Source organism: Myripristis murdjan, chromosome 22, assembly GCF_902150065.1.
Source record: "Myripristis murdjan chromosome 22, fMyrMur1.1, whole genome shotgun sequence".
NCBI classification, from domain to species: domain Eukaryota; kingdom Metazoa; phylum Chordata; class Actinopteri; order Holocentriformes; family Holocentridae; genus Myripristis; species Myripristis murdjan.
In genome coordinates this window covers 10,565,642-10,592,019 of record NC_044001.1, presented here as the reverse complement: position 1 = coordinate 10,592,019, position 26,378 = coordinate 10,565,642, and the positions used below count along the sequence as shown (strand labels likewise).

The window sequence follows — 26,378 nt, the reverse complement described above, 5'->3', positions numbered from 1 at the left end:
ATCACAACTCCCAACTCACTTTAGAGAGAAACACATATCCCAGAGAGCAGGATAGGATATTCAACAAAATAGTTTTGAACAATGCAAAGGATATAAAACACCGTACAAAAGGATGGAAGATAACAAGATTTTGGACCAGCTAGACTATTTAGGGAACACCGTAAGATTTTTAGAGTGTTTTCTGTTTAGACTTGAAAACAGAAATTGAGCTTGTCTCTCTAACCAGGACAGGGGGGAGTGTCCCACAGGTGGTGATGTGAAACGAAAAGACTCTGACTTATGATTCACGCCTCGTGTTGAAAGATAGGGGCATGTCGTGAACCGAAAAGGTGAGAAACTTCTTGGTCATGTTTGAATGGTGTTACTTCTGATGTAATGGGGCTGTATGATAGTACAGGTAGGCTGTAGTGGAGTGTAGCTATTTTTGTTTGTGTGTGTGTGTTGGCTGCTGACCCCCGCCACCTCACACCCTGCTGTGAAAGTTAGTTGCAGCAGCTGGAATGTCATGGGAAAAGATGAGATATTTTGCTCTGCTCTCCCAGACCAACACCCCTCCCGCCCTACTTTTCCCACCCGGGACACTCCTCCCTGTCTTCTTCTTCTGTTGTGGTTGCAGCTGATCCAAGCGATAGTGACTCAGGCATTCAGGTGCCTTTGTTGTGCACAAACAGTAGCATGACCCTAATACCACCCTCTGTTAAAGTGCCAGCATAAATAGGAGCTTCATTACCTGTACTCCTGCCTCAGGCTTGAGGTGTGTGTGTGTTTAACTGTATCGACCTGTTCCATGTGGTGCTATCTTGCCTTGTGTGATATATGAATCATTAATCAGAGAGGGGCAAACAGCTGAGGAATTTTTGCTCCTTTCCTGCACAGACATAAAGTTACATAATGTAAGTTACATCCAAATATTCCATTATTCTCTTGCTCTTTGCTGTACTATAGCAAGGATCTTAAAGATTTCCAGCCTGGAACTGACATTAAGTAAATTCAGTCCAGCTGTGTGGTTGACTGAATGCTTCAGTGCAGCGAATGGACTCTCATGCACTGGTGTAGCAATAAAACAAAGAAAGTTGGACCAGGCTCTGTGAGAGTTTTCCATTATTGTGAAATCCTCCTATACTAGATATGGAGTTTTAATCTGGCCACAAACTAAAAATCATCTGTTGGGAATTTTACATTCATTGTTTAATTCCTACTGTGTATCAGGCATATGAAAAAGCGTGCATATACCGACTACAAAATACAAAAGAGGCCCGTCAGATGCAAAAATAGAGGTGATTTGTTTACATTGTGAAAAAAAATACGGATGACAACAAGCTTCATTGAGCTCATTGGCACGGAAACCATCATTAGCACACTTATTTTTTGTCTGTGTAACTGAATCATGTCTATTTTTTGCATCTGAGTAGCTTCTTGTTTTGGCCAGTGCCCAGCACGCAGGCTAGATTTCAATATACAGTGTCGCGTATCTTCCCCGTATCGGCTCCAATACAGCTGGCCTACTTTGCAAGTAAACCTCGAGTCAAGAGTGCAAACGTCCTCTATACTTTGCGCCCCACTGTTGCGACCACAGTGAGTCAGATGCAGTTTTAGTGGCCTGGACCCAAGTTTTAGTTCTGTAATTTCCAGAGCTAGACCGGGGCTGGCTTGGTATGGCTGAGAGAGAGAGAGAGAGAGACAGAGAGAGCAAGAGAGCAGCTCCTTCTCTCCTCCAGTACAATGCTGCCTTGTGTTACCACCAGCAGAACACCACTCTGGCGATGATGACGACGATCGCTCCCTCTCTCTCTCTTTTTCTGGCATCTATGTCTTGCTTTCTCTGCTCTCTGACCATCTATCCCCCCTATCCGTGGTGTGAAGGATTAGATAATAGGCAGCTTTAGTGTGGGCAGAGAAAGAGAGGTGTCACAGACCTCTCTCGTTGGTTTTCTCTCCTTTCCTCCCTCGATCTTCTCTCCCTCTCTTTGTACCATCTGTGCCACGAGGAGCTTGGCACCGCGCTCACTGTAAATGCCAAGCTATGGGCATGTTATATTTGTTGCGTGTGCAGGAGTGAGGCGCACGCGTGTGCTTTTGTGTGCGCGCGCGTGGCCGTGCGTGTGATATTTTTAAAATCATGTAAATCGCTCACAGTGGCCCATAAATGTCAAGCCTGCTGTCACTCATCCAGGAATAGATGATGCATTTCACAAGTTATCCATTATTCTCAACACTTGGTGGGTAATGAGTGACAGTGCCTCTGCTGTTTATAAATGCTAATTGGTGACTGCACCTCTGCAGATAATGAGCATCGGTGTTTAGTCCGCCTCTGATGTTCTCATCAATAATTTGACCCTTTGCCAATATGTTCTGCAAGCAAATCTTTAAGTGGCAAGTAAAAAAGTTGCCAGTTGGAGCAGACAGCAATGTGCATCCCTTCACCTGTTGCACCGCTGGACTTCAGTTAATCCATTTAAATTGTGACTGCTGGAAGTAACTACATTTTTTTTTTTAAATCAAATTATTACCAGTGTGTTGATGAGGTCACTGGATGAGGGCTTCAGTTCACACCCATAACATGATGAATGTACTTGTATTGTTTTATACCATATAGTATCAGTTATTAAAGGAAAAATCCACCCACTGAAACTCTCATATTATTAGGTATCATCAGCTGTCATGCTCAGCGCACCCCAGAAGTTATTCTGGGAGGAAAACTTACTTTAACTTTTTGGTGACCTCGTTTTCCCTCAACCTGTCGTGACCGCTCTTCCTCTGTTTCCCAGAATGACTTACTGTACACCTCCTCATCAAAACTAAATATGTATTGTGGCCGCATAACATTATGGACTATTGTTTGTTGAGCCAGTATCTATTCCTCTTCTACGATGGATTTCTCTTTGTATGATTTTAATGTCAGAGTTAAATCGTGAGTCTTGAAACAAGCCTTTGCTCTTTGACTCTGAAGGGCCGACATCAAAAGCTATTTTCAGTTGTTGATAGTTCATTTTTCTCCATGGTCAAACTCCATGTTCGCCATTGGTCAATACTGTAGATTTATACCCCTTTGTAAATCATAGTATTGATGAAATTCATAATTATACCAACTCTTTAGAGAGGCAATGTGTGGACAGCACCACTGTTTTTCTATTCATTGTGTTGAATGTTGGTTTTGGATTCATGCAGTGAGTCCAGCTCAACTCCCAGCAGCAGCCACTGCAAGGCTCGCCCCCACCCATAAGAGTGGACTGCACAAATAACGTGGGGTAGATAGAGGGGAGCTGTTTTGTTTCAGGTCCAGAACAGAATACTTGGAAATCACCACCCTGCTGCCTGCTGAAATGTAAGAATATGATTACAACCAACTTAAGTGAAAAAGCTTGGTAAAAAAAAACAAAAAAAAAAAAACACTGGTTCTGCAGTGTGCTTAGGAAAGACATTTGAAAGACCTATGCACTTACACTAAGGAGGGCCAGTTTTGACAGGAATCTATATCATTTATAATTTAGTGCTGGAAAATGTATGGCATATGCCTGTGTGTTGCTTTTCATTTTTGTTTTGATAGTTTTTTTCCTTCTCTCTCTCTCTCTTGCTCTCTCTTGCTCTCTCTCTCTCCTTTAAATGTAAGGCCTCTTGAAAGACAAGCCCAGTAGATAAAAGAAATCCAATGAACTCATACACTCTTTTTGAAGCAAAATTGAAATTGATAAATGTATAGTTTTGGCTTGTATAGTTACCTGGGTGTTATATGAGTCCACATGGTAAGAAAATATCCATAGGGGTAGAATCAATATTTCAAGAACAACAAAAATTTTCTTTAAAAACCTGTCAGTTAAACTCAAACTCAAACATAGTCACACTAGCCTAAGTAAATTCTTGCAATGTCAGTGTTTAGTCCTTGCTAAAAGTTAAACTTAAACCAAATGAAGTAGTTCTACTGTCAACATACTATAAATTACAACATAAAACTTTAACTGAACGCCCGCTACTACACTAAAGGCAGAACCTAATAAAAATGAAGAGTTACACAACCTCAGGCTGATGCCACTGTTGTTGTGTTTATTTGTTAGGCTATATCTCTACATTTAACAAATGCGGCAGCCTTGCAGGTTATGTTCTTAAAAAACTGAAAAACTGCTCCACACGGTAAACACATTACGAGTCATCTGAGCCAAGCAGCTGGAGGCTGAGCTGAAGGCTTCTTGCAGGGTTGGTCTGACCCACCTCCTCCTTCTTCTCCTCTTGCATCTTGATGCTCGGTCACCTGGTTGTCTGTTGAGATTAGGGACAAGACGTGTCATTTACCTTTGCACCCATTTATCATAACTATTTATATTCACTTAATTACATATTTTGCCGTATAAAAGATTGTGAGATGGAACTGACCTGCTTCACTGGCAGCGTTTGACAGCCTTATCATCCTGACAGGTCGAGGGTCTTTGCTGGCATTGGGAGGTGCAGGTGAAGGAGTGGCCAAGTGCAGGACTTTCAATTCTCAAATATCCTTGTAGCTCAACAGGAGTCTGATTTGCACCTCAGACATTGGCGGGCTGCTCCTCCCGTCTGCGGCTGTCACTTCAGCCACGTCTGCTCTCTCAGGTGGCCCCGCAAGGCTTCATCCTGCGTCATGGCACATCATCTTCTTCACTTCTTGCACAGTTTATTTGCTCTGGCTGGCCCCTCTTGTTTTGGCTGACCTTCATGGAGCCAGAGGGAGGAGGAGGAGACGGGATGTGACATCTTGGGGTGCTTCCCTCCAGTGTGGCCGCTCTTTCATAGGGGGAGACTGGTCACTCTCCACCGAACTGACAGGGCCCAGAACAAAATTTTCAATGCATCTCAGCCCAGAAGATTGAGGGGCCTCTCGGGGAGATACAGGGGTGAAGCTTATTCTTCGGCTTCATCTGCCTTGAGTGGCTCTCCGAGTAACAATGTGATTCAACAAGCGATTAAATGTTTAATATATTCAAGTCACGACTGATATTGTTCACTGTTTACAGATTTTATGAACCTGAGAGAAATTACATACTGTGTCAATGTAAAAAAAAGCAAAGCACCGAGCCGATTTATTTCAATTCCTTAAGAGATGAGAATATTTTTCTAGAGCAGCGGCAGTGTTATTAGACCATTCCAAGAAGAATTTCAGGATGTGAATAACAGAAAAATAAGAGGATTGAAGGACATGGGATAACATGTCATTTTATCCAGAGCTAATTATAGCAACTAGGGAGATAGTGGTACTTCCTTCCAAGATCCTCACCACTCAAAAATTTGTTTTTCTCATGTTTATGCCTCCTAAAATTTATGCGCTTGACTATTGTGACTAGTATCTTTGCAAAGTTTGTCAGAGGGGTGTTTTCACAATCCTCGACTGAAGATGGAGGTGTCTGTGCACACCCTTAAGGTTTGAGATTCAGACGTACTTTCGGTGAGTTAGATCTGGAACATCACAAATTCAACAGCCAGTCCCATCAACTGGGGTGAAGAAGACATTTTGTCGCAGTGGGTGGAGCTGGTGCTGATAAATCATTAGCATGCACAACACAAAATGTCTTCTTCATATGAACACTATTAGTGTAACTAAGCGATTTCATGGTTAGATTATGAGTGTCGTTGGAAGGGGACTTCTGCATTCAAGCTCTGCCACATGAGTGTTTTATTTTCAAAAGATTAACAAGATTATGATTATAATTTTTTTTTTCATGGTTAGATTGTGAAATATGTCACATTGTTCACAACTGTGGCGGGACTTCCATGTCCTGTGATGTGTGTAATCAAGGCAAGATTTAGAGTTATATTTAAGCTGTTTTAAGGCACTAAGAGGTGTTTTTTTTTTTTTTATGGAAAACCTTCTAAATATGTGATTTGATGATATTTTTAGGGGCGTAATAAATGACTGGAGGACGACTTTAAATGCACTTTGTCAGGATGCACATGACAGATAATGGAGACTCATTGGCTGTTGCAGGGATCAAACCTGTGGCCTATGAGTTCCTGGAAAGTCTCTGTAACAACTCGCCTCTGCATGTGAAATCTGTAAAAACATTACATCAGCAACAGTTGCATTTAATTTGAATTGGTGCTGCTTGGTCCCCACATGATGAGTGCAGCAACATGTTTTAATGACCCGTTGTGGCAGGATGAGACACTAAATTTCCTCAGAGTCTCATGCTGAACAGCTTTTCTCTAACTCTGCTCCTCTCCACTTAATTTCTCCAACTCAACATTCCCTTGTTTCTTCATCTATAATTTCACTGCGGGTTTACTTCAGTTAATTGACATTGAGGAGGATGCTGGCACATAAAGGGAGAGGCGGGAGCTCCTAACTGCTTCTGCTGATATTTATATAAGCGGCTCCTTGGCTGTTAAAACAATCGCCATGACAACAGGACAGGAAGCAGGAAGTAGGCAGTGTTCCATCAGGACGGAGGAGAGAGATAACTCCTCCAAACTCCTCCTCTCATCGCGTTCTCATCCCCTTCTCTGCTCTCCCGCCGGTTTGCAGGGACAGAGATACCAAGACGAGTGAGTGCACATGTTTGACATCTGAGTGTGCACGCGCGCGCACACACACACACACACACACACACACACACACACATAGCCTTAAGCATTCCTCGTCCTTCTGTAGTTGACCTCCTGCGGGTCAAGCCTGCAGTGGGTCATGAGTATTCTTAGAGCAGGGAGATAACTGCACTGTCATAAATTCTACTCGTGGCATCCAAGATCACACACACACTCCACACTCCACTTGGAACCCAATGAAGAAAAAAAAAACAAAAAACATTAACCATTTTAAACTGTGCATCGCATTGACAAACATGTCAAATTGCTTTCCCCTCATTGTTGTCCCACGCATGAAATATGACCCTGTGAAGTGAAGTCTTGAGATCCAGAAGAGGATCCAGAGCCTACTTAGCAATGGACAAAAATATTGTGTTGTATTGGAAAAGTCTGGAATTTTGCTGCCAGAAAACAGGGGAATACAGTGCATGTGCAATATTGTGATTTTAATTTAGCACAGTTAGGGTTTGTTGAATAAGTTGGCATATGGACGGTGCTGAAACAACACCCGAGGTGGCTAAAAACAGTTTCTGATTTAAAGACAGCGTACAATTTAAGGTGGGGAAGTGATTGTATTCTTTTAAAAGCAGCAAGTAACAATACACTACTTAAAAACACAGAAATAATTCCCCCTCACGGCAACAAAGTCAAAAGTCAATCGGCAGGTAGAGAACAGTCCACCAGGGCCTTGGAGTGCAGAGCAAGTGTAGGCGAATGGTTGCTAGTGTCTGCCTGGAGCCTGGCCCGCGGCCCTGCCGTCGCACAGCGCTGGCGGACGCCCCCCTCGTGGTGTATGGCGGCTATGACTGGAAGGAGTAGAGACCCAGGTCCGCAGGCTCTCCGCCCTCGATCCCTCCGTGTCCACCCAGGGAAGCCAAAGTATAAACCAAACAAAAGAAATCAAATACTAAACAGGCAACCAAAGCAAACTATACTGAAATATCAAACTCTGAAACAAATGAATGTCAAACTAAAGTTTGTTTAACAAACAAAGGCAAAGCAAGCAAAAAGAAAAAACATGCAAGAAAACAAAGAAAACGACGGCTCTCCCCTGGGGTAAATTCACAATTGGCAGGAATCAGATATAGAGTAACAGAGACTTGACTGGGGGGAGAGGTGATGCGAGCGTTCACCCCTCCGTTTTCCTACGCCGCGTGTCTCCTTCTCTCCGTGGCGACCGACGGGATCCGCGTCTCCTCGTTGAGACTCCGTCTCCGTGCACCCCACGCTGCGGATGCTCTCCGCGTCCTTCCTGGCTCGGCTGCTCTGGGTGGCTCTCCCAACCGTAGGTCGGCGTCTTATCTGTTGCCCGGTTGGCTCATCCTGGGCGCGTTGTCACACACCTGGCCTGCATCTCCGTGATTACCTGCGGAGAGGGGGTTGGGCGCACCGCTTGGAAGCGCTGTGTCCATTGGCCCGCCCACACACACCCTGTGACATCCCCTCCAGCTTAAAATGTTCTAGTCCCTAGAACTACTCCCTATATCTCACGGACCTACGTCTATTTTCCCTTTGGGACCGTCTTACTGCAGGGGCCTGTACGTCCTCCACAGCTCCCCCTGGGTTAAAAGGGAAAGCTAAACCCCACACTAGTGAACCTCGGTTGTACTCACTGGACGGAGGTCGAGGGGTCACGGCTGGTTGTGGGGTCAGACAAGGGAGGCAAGGGCGTAAGTTGTTACGATGCAGGATGCATTCTGGGCCCTCTTTCCCTTCGGGACGTATCTTATAGACAGACCTGTCAGGATAGGGACGAGACATAATCACGTTTTTTTGTTTTTCTTGGCTGTTTTATTAAGGTGAGCTGTGGTGTTCTTGTAAGCATAGCTTAGCTACCTGTGATGTTTCCCAACCCACTCAGTAGTGGTGGAAGTAGTGACTTCTGGGCCAGCCACTCCCGTCAACATGTCAATCTGTGTTCTGAGGTGGCGGCCAAACATGAGGAAAGCTGGGGCATAATTAGTAGAGCTGTGGATGGTATTATTGTAGGATTGGACTAGCCCTGGCAAATGTCCAACCCAATTACTATGCTGCTCTACCTCCAAGGTCCCCAACAAGTTCAAGAGTGTCTGATTAAACCTTTCACAGGCTCCATTAAGTGGCAGTCATCGGTTAAGCCCAGCAAGTAGGAGCAGGTAGATCCACAGGGGTGGTTTTTGACTCTGGGGATGGAGTGAGCCACAGTGTGCCTGTCTTTGAGGGCTACTGCCCACCTCATGCTGTGCAGCGCTTTCCTCTGGCTGGTGGAGATGTTACTATGGAGCTTAAAAAGCTCCTTCAGGAGCAGGGTGTCTGCCTGCGCACCACTGCAGAGATGGAGATTGTGAGGGAGATAAAGGAGAAGTGCTGCTGCGTGGCTCTGAACTATGAAGCGGAGCTGAAGCACAGGGGGCCGTCCAGTGCAGAGATGCATTACACCATGCCAGACGGCCAGATTATCTGCCTCAGCACGGAGAGGTTCAGGGCCCCTGAGATTCTCTTGAAGCCTGAGCTGATTGGACGTGACCAGTACGGGATGCATGAGAGCGTTTTCAAGTCGATCCTTGGTTCAGACATTGACCTGCGGCGGGGCTTCCTGGGGAACATTGTTCTGTCAGGTGGAAATACCCTGCTACCCGGCCTGCCCGAGCGGCTCCAGGCTGAAATCAGAGGCATGGTGCCTGCAGACCTGGTGGACTGCGTTCGTGTCTCCATCCCTAAAGACAGAGACTTCTCTGTGTGGAGCGGAGGAGCAGTGCTGGCCATCCTGCCAACAATGCCAAAATTTGTCACGCCCTAGAGGCTGAAAGTGTAACAACTCGAATTTGAATAACCTCTACTGGGGAGTTTCTGATTTAAAGACAGCACACAATTTAAGGTGGGGAAGTGATTGTATTCTTTTAAAAAACAGCAAGTAACAATACACTACTTAGAAACACAGAAATAATTCCCCCTCACGGCAACAAAGTCAAAAGTCAATCGGCAGGTAGAGAACAGTCCACCAGGGCCTTGGAGTGCAGAGCAAGTGTAGGCGAATGGTTACTCAATGGACGGAGGCATTGGCCTGCCCACACACACCCTGTGACACAATAATTGAAGAAAAAAAAACACTTTGGTTTAAAGGGGATAGCATCTCTCTCTCTCTCTCTCTCTCTCTCTCTCTCTCTCACATACACACACACACACACACACACACACACACACACACAGAGCAGACAGACAGGCATTCGTGTTTAACCAAAGGCGACTCGTCATGTTATCTGCTGAAGACTCTCCTGGCTCTGCCTGTGCAAGCGTGTTGGGTCTTGTGTCAGAGCAAGAATGTTTACTGTCATATTGTGTTGTTGGCTCATGCACGTGCTGTGCTCTCATTTATTTGGGACTTTATGGTGGCTTTTCAGAGAAATAAGGACATTTGACCTGCTTCTCATGTGAACAGCACCTGTTAGATGCAAAGGACTTAGGTTTAAGGTTAGGGTGAACTTTGAGATAGGTGAAGATTCAGATAAGAGTTGAGGTCTGGCATCAGAGAGGGCTCATGTAAAGGAAAGCATTTAGGCAGCAGAAGGTCATCACTAATCCACTTACAATAGAATAGAAGAGTAGAAAATCTGTCTTCGGCAGCACATGGCATATACAAATAATAGGCACCCAAACCACATGGGTGACCGAACAAAAACACAAAGACCGACATCAGGGGTCACCAGACAATCCACAAAAATCAAAGCGCAAATAAATCAATTAAACTAAATACATAACAAATCCAGCCATCGCAGAAAACATAAAATCAGTGTTTAATCATGCCATTCTGTGCCCGTATTCGATGAGTTATGTGAGTCTGCATTTGTTTTTGCAAAATTTCTGGGGCCTCCACACTATGTTTTTACTGTAAACAGGTCTTTATCTTATTCTGTTTATCTGTGGTCCCGTGTGTATGTGTGTGTGCCAGGGCTTGCCTAGTTTCTAGAAAGTTTTCTTTTTTGCCTCTTAAATTCACTAAGACTAAAGGAAAAAGGGTGCAATACAATTTACAATATATGCAATATTTAAACTGCACTATATACTGCCTTTTACTTTTTTTTTATTTCTTGCAGTCACAGTTGTCTTATGCTGTGTGTACATTTAATCTTTTATTCCTGTGCCTTGCTGCTTTTATGAGAGTGCCAAACTCGAAATTACAATGGCAATAAACTTCCATACGTCCTTATGACATGTATTAAAAGTGGCAATTAAACATGAATATATCATTGTCACATTAACTGTTGTATTGTGAAGTCTGTGCTATAAACAAACGGGTCTGTGGTCAAGACAGATGGTAGCAGAAGTGCTTCTCAAAATGAAGACATCTCCCATAAACCGCTTTGCTTTCTGGCCAAATAGGATCTCTGCTTTTTTGGTAATACATTTTCTCTTGCAGCTTACTTTTTAATTTAGGGCTCTTTTTGTATTCTTTCTCCAGATGCCAACAGATTGTGACATTTAAACACTTATTACTGTAGAGCTGTAGCGATTGTGGCTTTGTATTTCAAAACCTGCTTCCCATCTTCGTATTGCACAATTTTACAGATATCTGTTGGGGATGAAACGAAGGGTAGAGCAGGGGTGCAGCGAGCGTATGTAAAAAGTCCGATTTTTACAACAGGGTGAACAGGTTTATCGAGCTTCAAAGTTTCATGGAAAAATTAAACCTCTTGCCTCAGCGTGTGTGTGTGCGTGTGTGTGTATGAGACAAGTACGGGAATACTGAAACTAGTCCTGTGTTTGTATTTCATCGAAACAAACAGGTAGCAGGTTGCACGTGGTCCACATGTCTCTTGGCTCATAGCAAACATGTATTTAACGTGTGTGTGTAAGTGTGCTCAAGGGGAAAGAGTTCATCTTAGTTTGCTGTGTGCCTCGCCTGGAGAGCATCAGTGTGCTCATGTTTTACAATGACATTTAGACCGCAGGTGAATGTACACTCCTCGGTGCATCTCTCTTTCCAGCGGTGTCATTCTCTCTTGAATTACTCTTTTGATTCATTTCTAGAATTGCTGCCATTAGCTTTACTGAGGAAAAATTTGTGGAGGCCAGTCAGAAGCCCTTGGGCGGCAGAATCTGCCTATGGGATATACTGATTTAGTGATCAGACTAAAATCAGTGTAATTTCAGACTGCATACTGAAAATATTATGCCAGAGTGAATTGTTACAGGGCCTCTGGGAGTGAAGTTGGTGAGAGAAGCGTGTTCCTGTTCAGGTTTCCTCTTCAGCGTCTGTAAAAATAAACGCAGAGCGGTGCCGGTGGTTGTACAACATTCTGGGTGCTTAAACAGCTGGTTCGGTTCATTGTTTGACAGCTGAGTGATCATAGCGCTTGGAAATAGAGAAATCTACCCAACCGGGAAACCAGGCCACATTATTAAATTAAATGACAAATGTAGTTTAATCTGAGCCACAGATCTGCAGCGTTGTTTAATTAAGATATTTAAGGCAGTGTGTGTGTTAAAAGCAAAGTCTGTAGGCATGCAGATAGTTATTTCCACTGTATGTTAAGTGAATATTGTCTAAAGGTTGCTTTCTACCAAGCATAAGGGAATGTATTTGACTTTAGCCCAAATGTGCAATAATGAAAAACTGCCAAAGCTGCTGATGGCACTCCATGCCCATGTTTTATACTGTATATAGGACATATATGTTTGTACAATAAAGAGAGAGAGGAAAAAAAACTCCCCTCAGTAAACACTTACTTTCTCTGCCTGTGAACCTGGCAATATTTGTCTAACCCTGAACAAATGAGCAGGCTGATAGGTCCAGTGCAGTTTTTCTTGATATATTTTTTGAATTTTTTTACCGTGTCAGATAAGACTGAACGAAACAAGCTACAGGTGTGAAAACCAGGGATCAGGATCCAGGTGTTTTACTTGACATTTTGGACCATCACGTATATGTGTTCGACCTTAAAAAATAGTGTCAGAAATTAAGCTTCCTTGATAATCCTGGCCACTGACACTGTGTGTGTGTGTGTGTTTGTGGCTTTGTGTGTGGCTCCGTGACAGTGCGTCTGCCTCCAGTGTGACTGTGCTCTCCTGAGGCCTCAGCTGCGTCAGGTCTCACCAGCATGGTGGCACTTGATGCTTTACACAGCAAATGACATCACCGACATTGTCTTGCCACCAGCTCACGCTCCCATGGGCTCAGTCTACAGACATGACACTGACAAAAAAGCTAAAAACTGCAAATGGTGATGTCTGTAATGAGATGTAATTTTCAAAACACTGGGTAGCCTGTGTAAGGTGGCTGGAGAGCAGGAATCCAATTGGTTAGAAATGTGAGCTCTGGGTGGAGGGTGTGAATGAGACAGCTTTTTTGCCCTTCAAAACTGTGAAACTAAGGTTGAGCTGAGCAGTTTGAAGTGTATGTGTGTGTGTGTGTGTGTGTGTGTGTGTGTGTGTGTGTGTGTGTGTGTGTGTGTGTAAAACACTTCCTCCCTTACTGTACATGCTTGCTGTATGGGAGGATGTTCTTACTCAACTTGTCCAGGGTTAAGTAATATTGTGGTTTGTGGTAACTCTGCTGCATCATCGGCTGAACAGTTTCCCTTCATTTGGAATAATTACCTTTATTTAATTGTCTTATTTATCTGTCTTTCTGTCTCTGAGCAAGATATCTCAAAAAATTCTGAAATGATTGACATGAAGCTTTATTGAAAGTCCTGAGCCAAGGAGGGGTTGATTACATTTTGGCCATAATCGGCCAAAAGATACAGCAAGGACAAGCAAGAATGCAACTAAACAGGTTGCAATTCACATCGCTCACCTTGGCAAAATGTTTGGTTAATAGACATCTTGCATGGGATTAGATATGCTATAGACTCCAATGTTAAACTCCGCTCTAAAAATACAATTTCAAGAGTAGTATTGAATGAAATGGCATACAACTACTTTCTAAAAAGGTTGGTGGAGTTGATTAAAATTAAAACCAATCAACCAAAAGATACAACAGGTCCAAACAGAAATTCAGCTATGACAAGTATTGGCGGAGAAATGACATACAAATAATGCAGTCATCCATTCTAACGGCAAAACTACACCCAGTCGGCTGAGTGATAAAACATGGATAAGAAAAAAATAGCTCAGCCATGGGAAATGTTTTATTGTAGCAACTGAGATCATTTCCAAATGTTACTGTGAGTAATCCCACTGCTAAAATAGCATTTTTATAGCTGAGTTTAACACTGGCGTCTATGTCAGTTCTGCGTCTAACCCTCTTTATGACGTCAGTCAACCAAACATGGTGGCAAAGTGAATGAGGCAAATACCTGATCTGCCTCACTGGAGGACGTCTGCTCTGTACTGAGCACATTTTCTAGTAAAATCATTTATTTCAACTTGAAGGAACCATTGAGAAAATCTGCTTTACTTGAGCACTGAGTCAGTGGCAACATGCTTGTGGCAAAGCATGTTGCATAAACTGTTAAAGCAACAATATAAAGGAGAAAAACAATCAGTCAAATTGCATTTAAAGGGGCAGTATCTGACTTTACCGTATATCTTCTAGTACTCTGCTTTTGGAGGAAAGAGAGATGCAGGCTGCTGATTGTTGTGCTACCCATACTTAAAGATTATTATTGGGCCAATAATGGGTATTTGCTCTGTCTGAGAGAGTCTCTCCATTGATAAGATCTAATGCCAAGAACCATGCGTAACACGCCTGGAGTCAAAGTTGCAACATTAGTCCTGTGACCTCAGTCTCAAGGGTTTGGTTTCCATTGTTAAGCAGTAAGAGTGAACTGAAAGGGTAGTCAGCCCAAGCTGTGAAAAAACTGATGAAGAAATGCATCTCCGTGTGAGCTGATCTCCTCGCGTCGAGCTCGTGGTGACACACGGCTGACTTGAATGAGGTGGAGAGTGTCAGCTGTCGTTTTTATGACGTGTCAGTTTATTAGATCAGCATGACTGACACACAAGTGACAGTAATGCTGATCTGATAAACTGAATTCCAGGCACTCAGTGAGTTCATCATTAACTGGAGTTAAGTAGGTTAGCTGTTAGATGTGTGTGTGTGTGTGTGTGTACTGTATGAGAAAGTGAGAGTTTCTGTCTGTTTCCACATCGTTAAACTGTGCATAACAAATAAGTGAGTCAAATTGCATTGACTTTAACAACACCACGGTGCTATGATCGCACAGTGCTGTCATAACGAAGAGAATCACTGAGCAAAACAAATAATTAATGTGTCGACCACAGTTACAAAGTCACCAAACTATTTCCTGGAGTGTAAACGGACTGTCCATCAAATCTGGCTCATACTTGTGTGGCTTCTTTCATACGGCCTATCATACACTCCTTATCCCCCCTGCAGGTTTCTATGTGCATTGTAATCAGCCTTAATTCTGCGCATTGGAAACCACAGTAATAGTTGATTTGTCTTTTTGTTTGAAGGATTATTTATTTAAAACACTCTTTTTTTAGAAGATTTTTTTTTTTTTTTTTTTTTTTTGTATTTGAATAGAGAAATGAAAGTGAAATCCTGTATCAGAACCACAATTTAAAGTCTATTCTTTTCCATAAGCATCCTGTGATAAAATAAACTCTGCTCTCTGTCCTTCTGTTGAAATGTAAATTTTAGAGACTCATCCTTCATGGCTCGACTGACTGTTTTATGATCATGTGACTCACAATCGCGGTGGTTCCTAATCATCGTAATGCATTAACTCAATCATATTTTTCTCTAATTTACACTTTTCATGATGTTTTCAGAACAAATATTTGGTATTTCAGAAGTATTTACCTTTCCCATAGTAGAAATAAATAAACACATGTTTTGCCACATGATCATCTGAACTTACAACAGATTTTCTTGCTACAGAGATTTCAATTTTGTGTGTGTTTTCTGTTTTTGTGTGCGTAGGCCTGTCAAAGAGCAAATATTTTTGTAGTCCTTCTGGGACTCCATGCTACATCATCAGGGTTTTGGGTAGCCAATCAGGGATCTGATCTTTGACTCTGCTGGGAGCAATGGATTGTCTGTCTCTGTGGGAGGGATGTACACTGAGGAGTCATGGACATACAGCACATACGCACATGCATATTTACATAAACACACACACACACACACTTGACCTCCCACGCCCTGTCACTTCCTCTATAGCGCATAGTGATCCTCTGACGATAACGTCATGAATGCTTTCTGTCTTCTCTTCTCTTCTCTTCTCTTCTCTTCTCTTCTCTTCTCTTCTCTTCTCTTCTCTTCTCTTCTCTTCTCTTCTCTTCTCTTCTCTTCTCTTCTCCAGGTGCGCCCTGCTCTGGGGGCTGACAAGTGCTAGGCATGCTGGGTAAGGCCCCACCCACCAGCAGCAGTCTCACCTTGGTGAACTCGGAACTAACGGACTCCACGGGGGACATCGCGGACGGACGCAGCCGCATCAAGATGGCTGAGCTTGTGGAGAGCTTGGACACCAGAGAGCTGGACATCGGAGAGGGAGAGGAGACTGATTTTGAGGGACACTGCTTAGGTGTGTGAGTGAGTGTGTGTGTGTAGATGCAGAAGATTGCACGTCATTCTCTCTCTCTCTCTCTCTTTCATCTTTCCTTTCACTGCACTGAATAGTATGTATGTATCTATCTACCTATAAATGTATTTGTCTGCATGTCTGACATTTTTTTTTTAAAAAAAAGAGTGAGCATCATTCAAGGAAATAAACAACTCTCCTGCAGAGCACACCAGCAGAGAAGAGAGAGTCATGCTTTGTCATTATCAACAAATGAAATACATCCGGAGAATAACTGGCAAACCAATTAAAACCCAGAACAAAACAAGGCAACAGTAAACAGTTTTCCAGATGAGCGATACAGGAGCCGATATGTCTCCTTGCTTTGACCTGTAGTCGTAGCTGCTTCCCCTGCGACAAGTCATTTTGGAGGGATACATCATGCCCCACACTTCCGACCAGCGGTGTATTAGAAATTGCCTCACACATGTACAAGCAAGTGCACAAACATCACAGCCCCCTGTTGGCCAATCACGGCAATTTTAATAATGCCGGAATGGAGCAATGAGGTGCGGCAATCCTCTGAGTGTCATGAGGATCCAATCAGCAAGACAAGTGTGTGGGACCCTCCTCCTGCCTCTGAGCATAATTTTGAAAGTTCTGGAAAGCAGCAGTGACACGCATCATTCCCTGAAGTTTCATCAAAATCCCATCAGCAGGTGATGGACAGGCAGACAGAGGATGAATCACCAATTTTACTGTGTGGAACAAATTTATCACAAGAACAAAAATAAAGGAGGCCGCTAGATATATGCTTTTTGGGCTTGTTTTTTTTAATACGTTGCCCAGCTGTAAATATATGTCAGAAGCCTTGTTGTGTTCCTTCCACCTCTTTGCACACACATTATGTGTGCGTATTAGCATAATAATGTTTCTTCCATATCTCTAATGGCTTCCTTATTCTTGTTGTTGTGATTTTACTGGAAGCCCTTTTCCCTCTGCTGTTTTTAATAGATTGCCTGGATGAAGCGTGATGTGCTGCCAGTGAGCAATATTTGTCAAAATGGTACAAACCCAGTGACATCAGGTGCACCTGATTTTTTTTTTTTTGATAGTGTTGCTATTTATATATGTCTCTTTTGATGAAGAGCACAAAGTTCACCTCTGGCCAGTGTGAAATGTAGCAAATCATTAACTGTTGTAGAAGTAGACAGGGTAGGTCAAAGGAAAGAAGGTGCACCTAACTATTAATTCAACACAAAATAACTCCTGGAGTGCATTAAACTTCACCAACTGATCAAATCAAAAAGTGCGAGACTGTCCGAGGGTGGCTTCCAGAGAATAAAGAAAAATGAAGAAACAGCTTAACAAAGACAGGCTTCTCAGAAATGCAGCCTACTCGCATCCAACCGGCATGATCAACTCCTACCTACTCAACAAAACCAAACCCACACTAACCGGCCCGTCTCTCTCCCAGGAGACAGCCGCATCCCGTTCTCGGCAGTGTATGCCACCGTGGGCTTTAAGGAGGCCAGTGCCAGGGTCTACCTCGCCACGGTCCCCATCACTGCCAGGATCCTGGAGGTGGAGAGGTTCACCACAGCACAGGACCGCTTCAACCTGTCCCACCACAGGAGCGTCAACAAGGTACTGCACAGACATGGACACTGTGACAAAAACAGTGTGTGTACTTTCCTATCAGGCACACACACCATATAGCTGTATTTCAATATGATGACAAAAAAAAAAAAAGTACTCTTGTTGCACTTTAATTTGCACAGGTTAAGGGCATCTAATGCTGAAATATGATCACATGAATTTTAATCAATAAATTAAGTAAGAATTCATTTTTTTCACACCCTTGAGTATTATTTTTTGATTGTACCTGACTGAAAGCTTTAATATATATTCAGCATCGAGCATCGGAATCTTCCCATGTTCCACACACACACACACACACACACACACACACACACACACACACACACACACACATATGCCCATTGAGCCACTGACCCTCTTATAAACGTTTTGCCCCTTTGCCGTACCATATTAACCTTAAAGCTCACAAAGTCTCTCTCACACACATCCACACATTTCCTGACCTCCACTCCCCCTTGTGTGTGATGTGTGCATTTTTTTTGTGTGTGTGCATGTGTGTGTTTGTGTGTGTAGTCATTGCCGGCGGTGTTTAAGATCGAGCTGAAGCATGGCGAGTTTACCTGGGTGGTGAAGAGGAAGGAGAAACACTTCATGGAGCTGCACAGAGAGCTGAGGACGTATAAGACCTTCATGAGGATACCACTGCCCTCTCGCAGGTACACACACACACACACACACACACACACTCATTCACTCACATGCAGACATAATACAAGCATGTGTGCATACAAAGGCATATGCAAAATACTCATACACACACTTACGCATGATTTACATAGTAGTTTTTGTTACTCTGACATCTCATATTCTCATCTGTGGTTTGTATGGAATAAACAGAAGAAGAACTGGGTTGTATGTACTGTGATAAAACAGACAAAGAAAAGAGCGCCACCTACAGAAAGTCAAACTTACACCGACAGAAAATCCAGAGACAAAATGTCACAGTTCTGGTCACGCTGACTAACAAATGAGCTCTGGGAAGTGCAGTGCAAAAACACCACAGCGATGACCACTTTGCACCAAAGACGCTGCCAAAATAGAACAAAAACAATCTCATGTATCACTTAAACTATCGGGAAAGTGGAGTTTTAAATTCACCGTTCCTCTCTATACCCTGTGGTCTGCCCCAGCCACACCGTGAGGAGGAGGAGTGTGAGGAAGAGCGAGGTGAGGGAGATGCCCTCCCTGCCCAGGGGGCGAGGAGACGAGATGGCGCGGGACGAACAGGTCTCCAGCAGGAGGGTATGTCGCAGGGGAGATTTTTTATAGCTTTCAGCCTCTTTCTTCTCTAGGTGGGGAATTTCAGTCGTGTCATCTCTTCACTTCACGGCAAGGAGCGCCTCTGACACTCACTTGTTGCCATGGCGCCTCACTGCTTGTGAACACATGCATCCTCTACAACACAGCAACAGTGTTTTTGTGCCAACTTGCGTCACTGTGTGCCTATTTGTATACAAGTTTATCTGCAATTTGCACCCTGATGACCATATTCTATATATTTATACTTGTGTTTTTATATGCAAATATATTTTTTTTAATGTTTCCCACACTCTCACTGCGTGTTTATACTTCCACAGAAACAGTTGGAGGATTATCTGAACAAACTGCTGAGGATGGCCATGTACCGCAAATATCACCATACTGTGAGTGATACCACTAGAAACTGAACTTCTGCAAGCTATGACACTAAAACATAACCCTATAGCAATATTTACTGCCTGCCTGTCTGTTAATTCAAGTGTATGCTAATGTTGAGCCTAGTGTAAATTGCTCCATTTATGAGCTAAATCACTGATGTCTGTCAATCTACATATAATTAACAGTATTTTTCTACATTTTATTGTATTATGTACTGTATCCTTATGGTGGAAACTTGAATATTGACGCCAACCATTAATGCATGCAGTGTTTACCCATAGCATTGTGTCTGTTATATGTTGACACAGCCAAGAAATTTAAGCTCATGCTGCCATTGCACTCAGTGGAATTTGTTCTGGATATGGCCGATCACTTGATGTGTGCAAACTGACTGTAATATAAATCCGCATGTAATTTATTTAATCTTATACAGTATGTTAGTTTGTTGACCTTACCTTTTGAGGCAGATAAGATAAAGATGTGGTAGGGATTTTCTCAACCATTAAAAAAAAAAAAAAAATGCAGACTAAGAAAATGTTTGTGCGGAACATAAAATCGTCCGTTGACGCTGCCACATGATGATGACTACTGTACATGTCACAGTTTCTCGTCTGCCAGTACAAAAATCATTGTGCAAGTCCTGTTTTTCCCTCTTCCTGTCTATTCTCAGATGGAGTTCATTGATGTAAGCCAGATGTCTTTCATCCACGACTTGGGGCCCAAAGGACTGTGAGCACTTTCTCCTCTTTCAAAGATATTTCTTTCCATCTGTGAAAAACAAAACTCTGTCTTCCTTAAGTGCATTTAAGCACTAAAAAGCTTAAAAAAAAAAAAAAAAAAAAAAAAAAAGAGCTCAAAGCTAGATTTTTTATTTTTTTATTTTTGGGGATGCTGTCTTGGAGTTTGCTCATTTTGACACTCACAACAGATTTGGAGCTTGGTTAGTTCAAGGGGTGCAACATGTTCAAACATAATGTATCTTGTGTATGTGTGTTAGTATACATGCATGTGTGTATGTGTGTGTGTTTGTTCCAGGGAGGGGATGATCTATAAGCGCTCAGGAGGTCATCGTATCCCCGGCATGAACTGCTGTGGTCACAGCCAGGTTTGCTACCGCTGGTCCAAACGGTATGAAATCACTTCTGTTCTAGTTGCTGTTTTATATCTTCCTTGTTCTGGCCATCTCTACGTGTCATGTCATAAAAATGGCAGTCAAAGTACATTTTGCAGTAGCCTGCTGATGGTAGTTCAGCTAAATTCAATTTTAGATAAATTTCCGTTCCCGTGGGACATAAAGCCTGACCCCGGGGCCATTCCTTCTTTTTTTAGCATTTTATTTTTTTATTTGTTAATTTATTTATTTTGTCATTTTGAGGCATAATTAAATAATGGAGCTACAAACTATTTATGGCTATAAAATGAAAAAAAAAATCAATTATATTTTTTCCTGCCCTTTTATTTGTTTTTTGTCTGGCAGGCGGGTGTCTGAAAATGTAGCAGTGATTAATTTTATGCACAAAAGAATTAACATTTCAGATTGTAGTTTCAGTCAGGAAGTGTGACCATTTCACTTCATTTTAAATAAACTGCAGTGTCAAATCCTAATTGTTTGTGTTTTTTTTCGGTCGTGCTATTTTTGTACTGGCTGGCACTTTAGATGTGGATATGATTTTTGGATATTGTAGATATGCCGTTTTTTTTTTTAAAAAATTATTATTATTATTTTTACTCCAAAGTAGTTTGTGCCACTGTAACAAAGCAAAACTTCTTGAGGATAACTTTGCAGATGAGTGTGTGCCAATGTGAAGTAAAAGGTAGCTGGTAAACTGCACTTTCAAAGTAGCTTTCCCAGCACTGCTGTACTTATATACACACACTCACACACACACACACCAGCCTCTTTGTCCTTTGTTTCTCTCTTCATCTTCCTTTCCCTTCATCTCTCCAACATCCAAATTATTTTGTGATCATTTTTTGTTATTTTTTTTTAAATACAATGTAAAACAATCCCACACAGTTGAAACCCTCTGCCCATCCACCTACCAACTCCTACCTCCCCATGATGATTCTCATCCCACATCCTTTCCACAGAACAAACAACAAAATAAACAGTGCACAGCAATCAATAGAGCTCCACAGAGCTTTACACGACATGCAAATCTTAAATCCTGACTAAATGAGTGTGTGTCCTGTGCAGCTGGTTGGTGGTGAAGGATTCATTCCTGCTGTACATGAAGCCAGACTCTGGGGCCATTTCCTTCGTTCTGCTGGTGGACAAAGAGTTCAGCATCAAGATGGACTCCAAGGACACCGAGACCAAACATGGAGTCCGCATTGACAGCCTCTCCAGGTCATATATTTGTGTGTGTGTGTGTGTGTGTGTGTAGGTGAAGATTATGACATTATAACATATAACAGCACAAAAATCCACCCTCATGTCTTCTTTTATACTGTAGATATCAATGAATGATGCTCAGTTCATTCATGATGTTAAGTTTGGCCATTCAGAAGTGGTGAGTCAAGACAGAAGCCTTTGCTGAAATTCTGAGGAATTCACACTTACCATTGATTTAAATGGTGGTAATACATTTCTGCCATTAAGCCTGTCTTACAAAAATATGCCACCAAGCAATGAAAAACCCAGATTTTAACCATTTTTTAAGTGTTTTAGGCTGGACTTTTTTCTTTAACCCGTCTTCACACAATCTGATATACAGATGATGCTTCTCTATTTGTTTCAAACTGGTTTTCTAGTGCATAGTTGATAATTTCTGCTTGCATCTTACAAGATGAATAGATGCAAAATCGCAGTAACATTATCATATTAATGCATGCATCTAAGAGCAAAATGCCTCTTTTTCAGGCAGTGCTGCTGTTCAATAAAATTTGTATGTGGCGATGTCGACCTGTGTCTTTCAGTATGTGTTTGCTTGTGTCTGTTTGTATATGTGACATGTCGGTGTGTGTGCACATGCTAATTACTTTGTGCTTTCTGTATGCTCCTTTGTAAATCTGCATGTGTCCGTCCCTCCGGCAGGACCCTGGTGTTGAAGTGCAGCAGCTACAGACACGCCCGCTGGTGGGGCCAGAGCATCGAGAGCTTCGTCAGGAGTTATGGGAAGGCCTTCCTCCGAGATCACCGCTTTGGGTCTTTTGCACGGGAAGAGGAAAACATCCCTGCAAAATGGTAATCACAGAATGAGACGCTACAATTCGTTCAAAACTGTTACCAACAGGGCAAAGTGAAGCAAAAGTGAGAAAGCTATTCACGCATGCATTTTTATGAACAGGACATAACACAACAAGAAAAGTTAAATGATATTATTTTAAAGGAAGAAAAACAAAGAGTCACTTTCACTATTATATTAACAGTTAATTTCCATAAATGATGTAGACCCCCTCTGGGCTAATCAGCAGCAAATTTCATTTTGTTGGACCTGTAACAGCCTCCATGGGATACTTTTATTTTTGGAAGTGCACATCATGGTGATATTCAATAACAACAAAAAAATATTGCTTGAATTACTTGCTATCTAGAGACCTAAGATACTTACTTTCCTCCACAATTTTTCACAGCTGGTGTCACTTTTTTCAAATGATGGAGTCTCAGTTTGCAACAAAAGTCTCATTTTTATGAGACTTTATGAGATTTTTATTTATTGTCCTTCACTGGTAGCTATGGAAATGTAAAAGATGGAGAGGACTGGTCAATCAGTTCATTCTTTTGGCTGCTTGGCCCTCTTTCTCTTTATCTTGATTTTTCATTCTCTCCCCCTCAGCTGGCAGATCCTGTAATAATGAATCATCTGTGTAAGGAGTAATAAAGTTGTCTTTGTAAGGAGTGTGTAGCCACAGTCAGTCTTGTGAGCGGATGGAAACAGTCTGCCTGTACAGGACAGTTATGTCATGGTGACAGTTATGGGTGTAACTGCCAGTTTGTGAAGGAGTCACAAAGTTAAGAAAGCCCAAGAAATGAACAACCTAGCAAACTCTCCTGCTCTCTTTCGCCCTCTGGCTCTCTCTGTCTTTCTTCTTTGTTCTGTCTTGTTCTGCTGATGACTTATGCGGTTTTGTTGAAGCTTTGAGGCAAGCTGTGACAAGACCACCAGGAAACAGCCACCTACCTATTGTACATGCTGTAACAAGGAGAGCAGTGACAGCTACCAAACTGTCCCACTGAGAAAAATTGCATTTATTAGCTTGGATAGGTCGCACTGGTTGCAATATATATCTATATGTCTGTATAGATATAGATATAGAAATGGGCTAAAAATAGGTTGTAGAGTGTTAGTTAGAAGTGAACATATTAGTCTGTATGTCTATAGTCTTCCAGGGTTTATGACAAAAAATAAGTATTTTTCATACTTATTGGAGATATTTAGAGCTGTTTAGCTCAGCCAGGTGTGTTTTTGTGGATGCCTGCTCAGTGGTTTTCAAAGTGAGGTCCCAGAGGGTGCAGTGAGGGGCTTCCAGAGGGTCCCCACAAAATAAGGAATAGTTAAATTTTGAGATTTAATTCAAAACAAAATGTTACTATACCAAAAAAAAAAAAAAAAAAAAAGCAATTACTTTAACATTAGGTTTCAATCTCATCAGTTTGGGTTGACTGTATGACATCTAAACAATCTAATCCTTGACATAACTGAAGTCTTTTTGCTTATCAGGGTCCTGTTAAACAAAATCCCTTCAAATGGGGGTCTGCAGCTCAATGAAAGTGAACTTGATGGTCTGGTCTGGAAGTTTGAGAACCCCCACTGCAGGCCACATAAATATGGCTACAGTATATAAATATTATCCTGTGTAACTGTAGCTTTGCCTATGCAGGTATGTGAATGGCAAGACTTACATGGAGGATGTGGCAGATGCTCTGGAGGAGGCAAAAGAAGAGATCTTCATCACCGACTGGTGGTGAGTGTGCATATGAGCATGTACATGTGTATCTGTTTGAGTTTGTGTGGGCTGATGTATCTGCATGCGTGTCTGTTTATCTTTGTGTTTGAAATGCATGTCAGAGTTTTTGGCTGAGGTGTGTCTACTGTCAGCATCAATGTGTGAAAACGCTCAACTCAGCAGCTCCGAGGCAGACACTGTGAAAGTAACACATCTGGTCTGCATCTTTCCTGCTTTAAGACCTCAACAACCTCTGTAGCTGTGTCTCTCTGCAAATGTGACAGAACAACAGCACTGGAAAACCAAACACAAAAGCACAGTCCATTATTACTGGACTCCACTAGTGGATTACAGCACCAGCTTACAGTAAAATTGTAATTGCAAGATAGATTGTTTGCACTCTGAGCTGTGAAGCACACTGAACATATTTACTCAGGTAAACACACCACCGAAGCCAAAGTGACAGAAGTTATTAAAACCCAATCTCCCACTACAAATCTCTACAACTTCAAAAATCCGTTTTCATTTGATGCTGCTGTATTACTTCTCTGTCATAAGGTACGGTGACTGCAGTCATAAGAGCCCCCGCACACCTATCTTGCTTTTTCTTGCACCGGTCCCATTATAATCCTACAAAAGATATTTGCTAAAATGTAAAGATAGTGATTTCTATTCCAACTACAAAAACATCCTCTCCTTATTTCTTGCTCATTGGCAAGAAACTAGGAGAGGATATATTTTGTGTTAATAAAATCTAAGGATGATATAAGCCAGTTTTCCCAAAAGCTGAAAGTGCTTTCCATAGAGTGAACAAAAATAATAGTTTTCAATGAACTAGTGTTTGTGAGGGTAATTTAAGAGTGGCTTCACGGTCAAAATGGCAAACTGCATTTTTATAATATCGGTTTTCAAGTCTCATCAAAGACACAGTTTGGAATTAATACAACTGTGTATTTTTAACTACTCTGATTGTTAGCTGGGATTGGTTGCACTGCAGCAGAAATCTTTTTATCCAACATCTTTGGTGCTACACTGGACAAGTGAAGAAGAACTGAAGAGGTACTTTATATCACAAATCTCTTACATGACAAAACAAGTTACCAAAACAGTTGCTAAAGGTGCAGTGCAGGAATATTTAGTTGAATGTAGTACATGCAGTAAAGGTAGAACAGTGGGCAGCTTTTGCAGTGGGATCTGGTATCAGCCAAATGGACAATGTAAGAGAATTTCATTTATTTCAGTAGTTTGATAGACAGACCATCATCAAACTGCCAAATGAATGAGTCGGCTGCACAGCTTGCTGACACCCAGTTAGTGTAGGACTTGCTGTTACACATGATGTGTTACCCACAAGTCCTGGCTTCCTGGCTGGCCAGCATCACAATAATAAGAGCTCCAATTACAGCCTCATCCGTAAACCCAGAACAGAAGCTCAGTGACACAAAGCTGCAGTCTTCATATCTGTTTACAATACCACTACACCCCCTTTATGTCTCTCTCTCTTTCTCTCTTTCTCTTCTTTTTTCACCTGACAGAGATCATGTTACTCATCTGATACTGATGAGCTGACACGTCGGATGATCTGAAGGAATAGTATTGCCATTCAACACATTGTGTATCCGCTTGAATGTGTGTGTATATATGTGTGAGTGTGCGTGTCTTTCTGTCTGTGTGTCTTTTCAGGCATGTGACACCAATATGTAATGAGATTTACATGTGTAAATATGGTTGTTTTCCTCAGCAGCCAAAGGAAAATTACAGTTTCTCTTTGAAACCCAAAACGCTCACATACAAGGTTTTGGTCAAAGGAGTTCCACATCTATTCAACCCTGAGGCTCCAGTGACCTGTGGAGTTGCTATCACAAAGATACAAATCTATAACCGGCTGAACAGCTTTGTGTATTAAAAAAACTTCTTCCTCTGTTTGTTTTGTCCTAACTTGCTGCTGCAAACCTCATCACCATGCAGCCTCTCAGGTTTTAAGTAGTCTTTGGTTTGAAGTTCTCTGCAAGGAAATAAACATGTATTTTTTTTAATGTATTTGTTTCTGGTGTCTGTGTGAAAGGATTGTAATCTTCTCGTCAGTGCAACCTCTGCCATGATAGTTTATACTCCCTCAGAGCCAAATGCAGGGCTGTTTGACGTGGCTAAAATCTCTGTGTTGCAAGGCAGCGAGGCTCAGGCTCTTAACCA

General features: G+C 42.2%; 2 protein-coding genes across 3 annotated transcripts in view; both read left to right on the top strand.

Annotated features, from left to right (window-relative positions):
• Positions 1-26,378, top strand: part of pld1a (phospholipase D1a) — a 40,464-nt gene that overhangs the window by 524 nt on the left and 13,562 nt on the right. The window contains exons 1-11 of one of the 2 annotated variants that reach the window (XM_030082033.1): positions 761-893; positions 15,798-16,019; positions 17,473-17,642; positions 18,171-18,313; positions 18,788-18,899; positions 19,235-19,300; positions 19,966-20,024; positions 20,331-20,423; positions 21,493-21,645; positions 22,333-22,482; positions 24,120-24,203. In XM_030082033.1, the coding sequence (XP_029937893.1) occupies positions 15,833-16,019; positions 17,473-17,642; positions 18,171-18,313; positions 18,788-18,899; positions 19,235-19,300; positions 19,966-20,024; positions 20,331-20,423; positions 21,493-21,645; positions 22,333-22,482; positions 24,120-24,203 (1,217 nt within the window). In that variant the 5' untranslated portion in view covers positions 761-893; positions 15,798-15,832. Of the gene's footprint in view, positions 1-760; positions 894-15,797; positions 16,020-17,472; positions 17,643-18,170; positions 18,314-18,787; positions 18,900-19,234; positions 19,301-19,965; positions 20,025-20,330; positions 20,424-21,492; positions 21,646-22,332; positions 22,483-24,119; positions 24,204-26,378 lie in introns of those variants that run through there. The other variant, XM_030082032.1, reaches the window with a different exon arrangement.
• LOC115354479 (actin-like) lies at positions 7,666-9,325 on the top strand. The gene is made up of 2 exons (XM_030044875.1): positions 7,666-7,831; positions 8,664-9,325. The coding sequence occupies exons 1-2, from the start codon at positions 7,666-7,668 to the stop codon at positions 9,323-9,325; spliced, it is 828 nt and encodes a 275-aa protein (XP_029900735.1).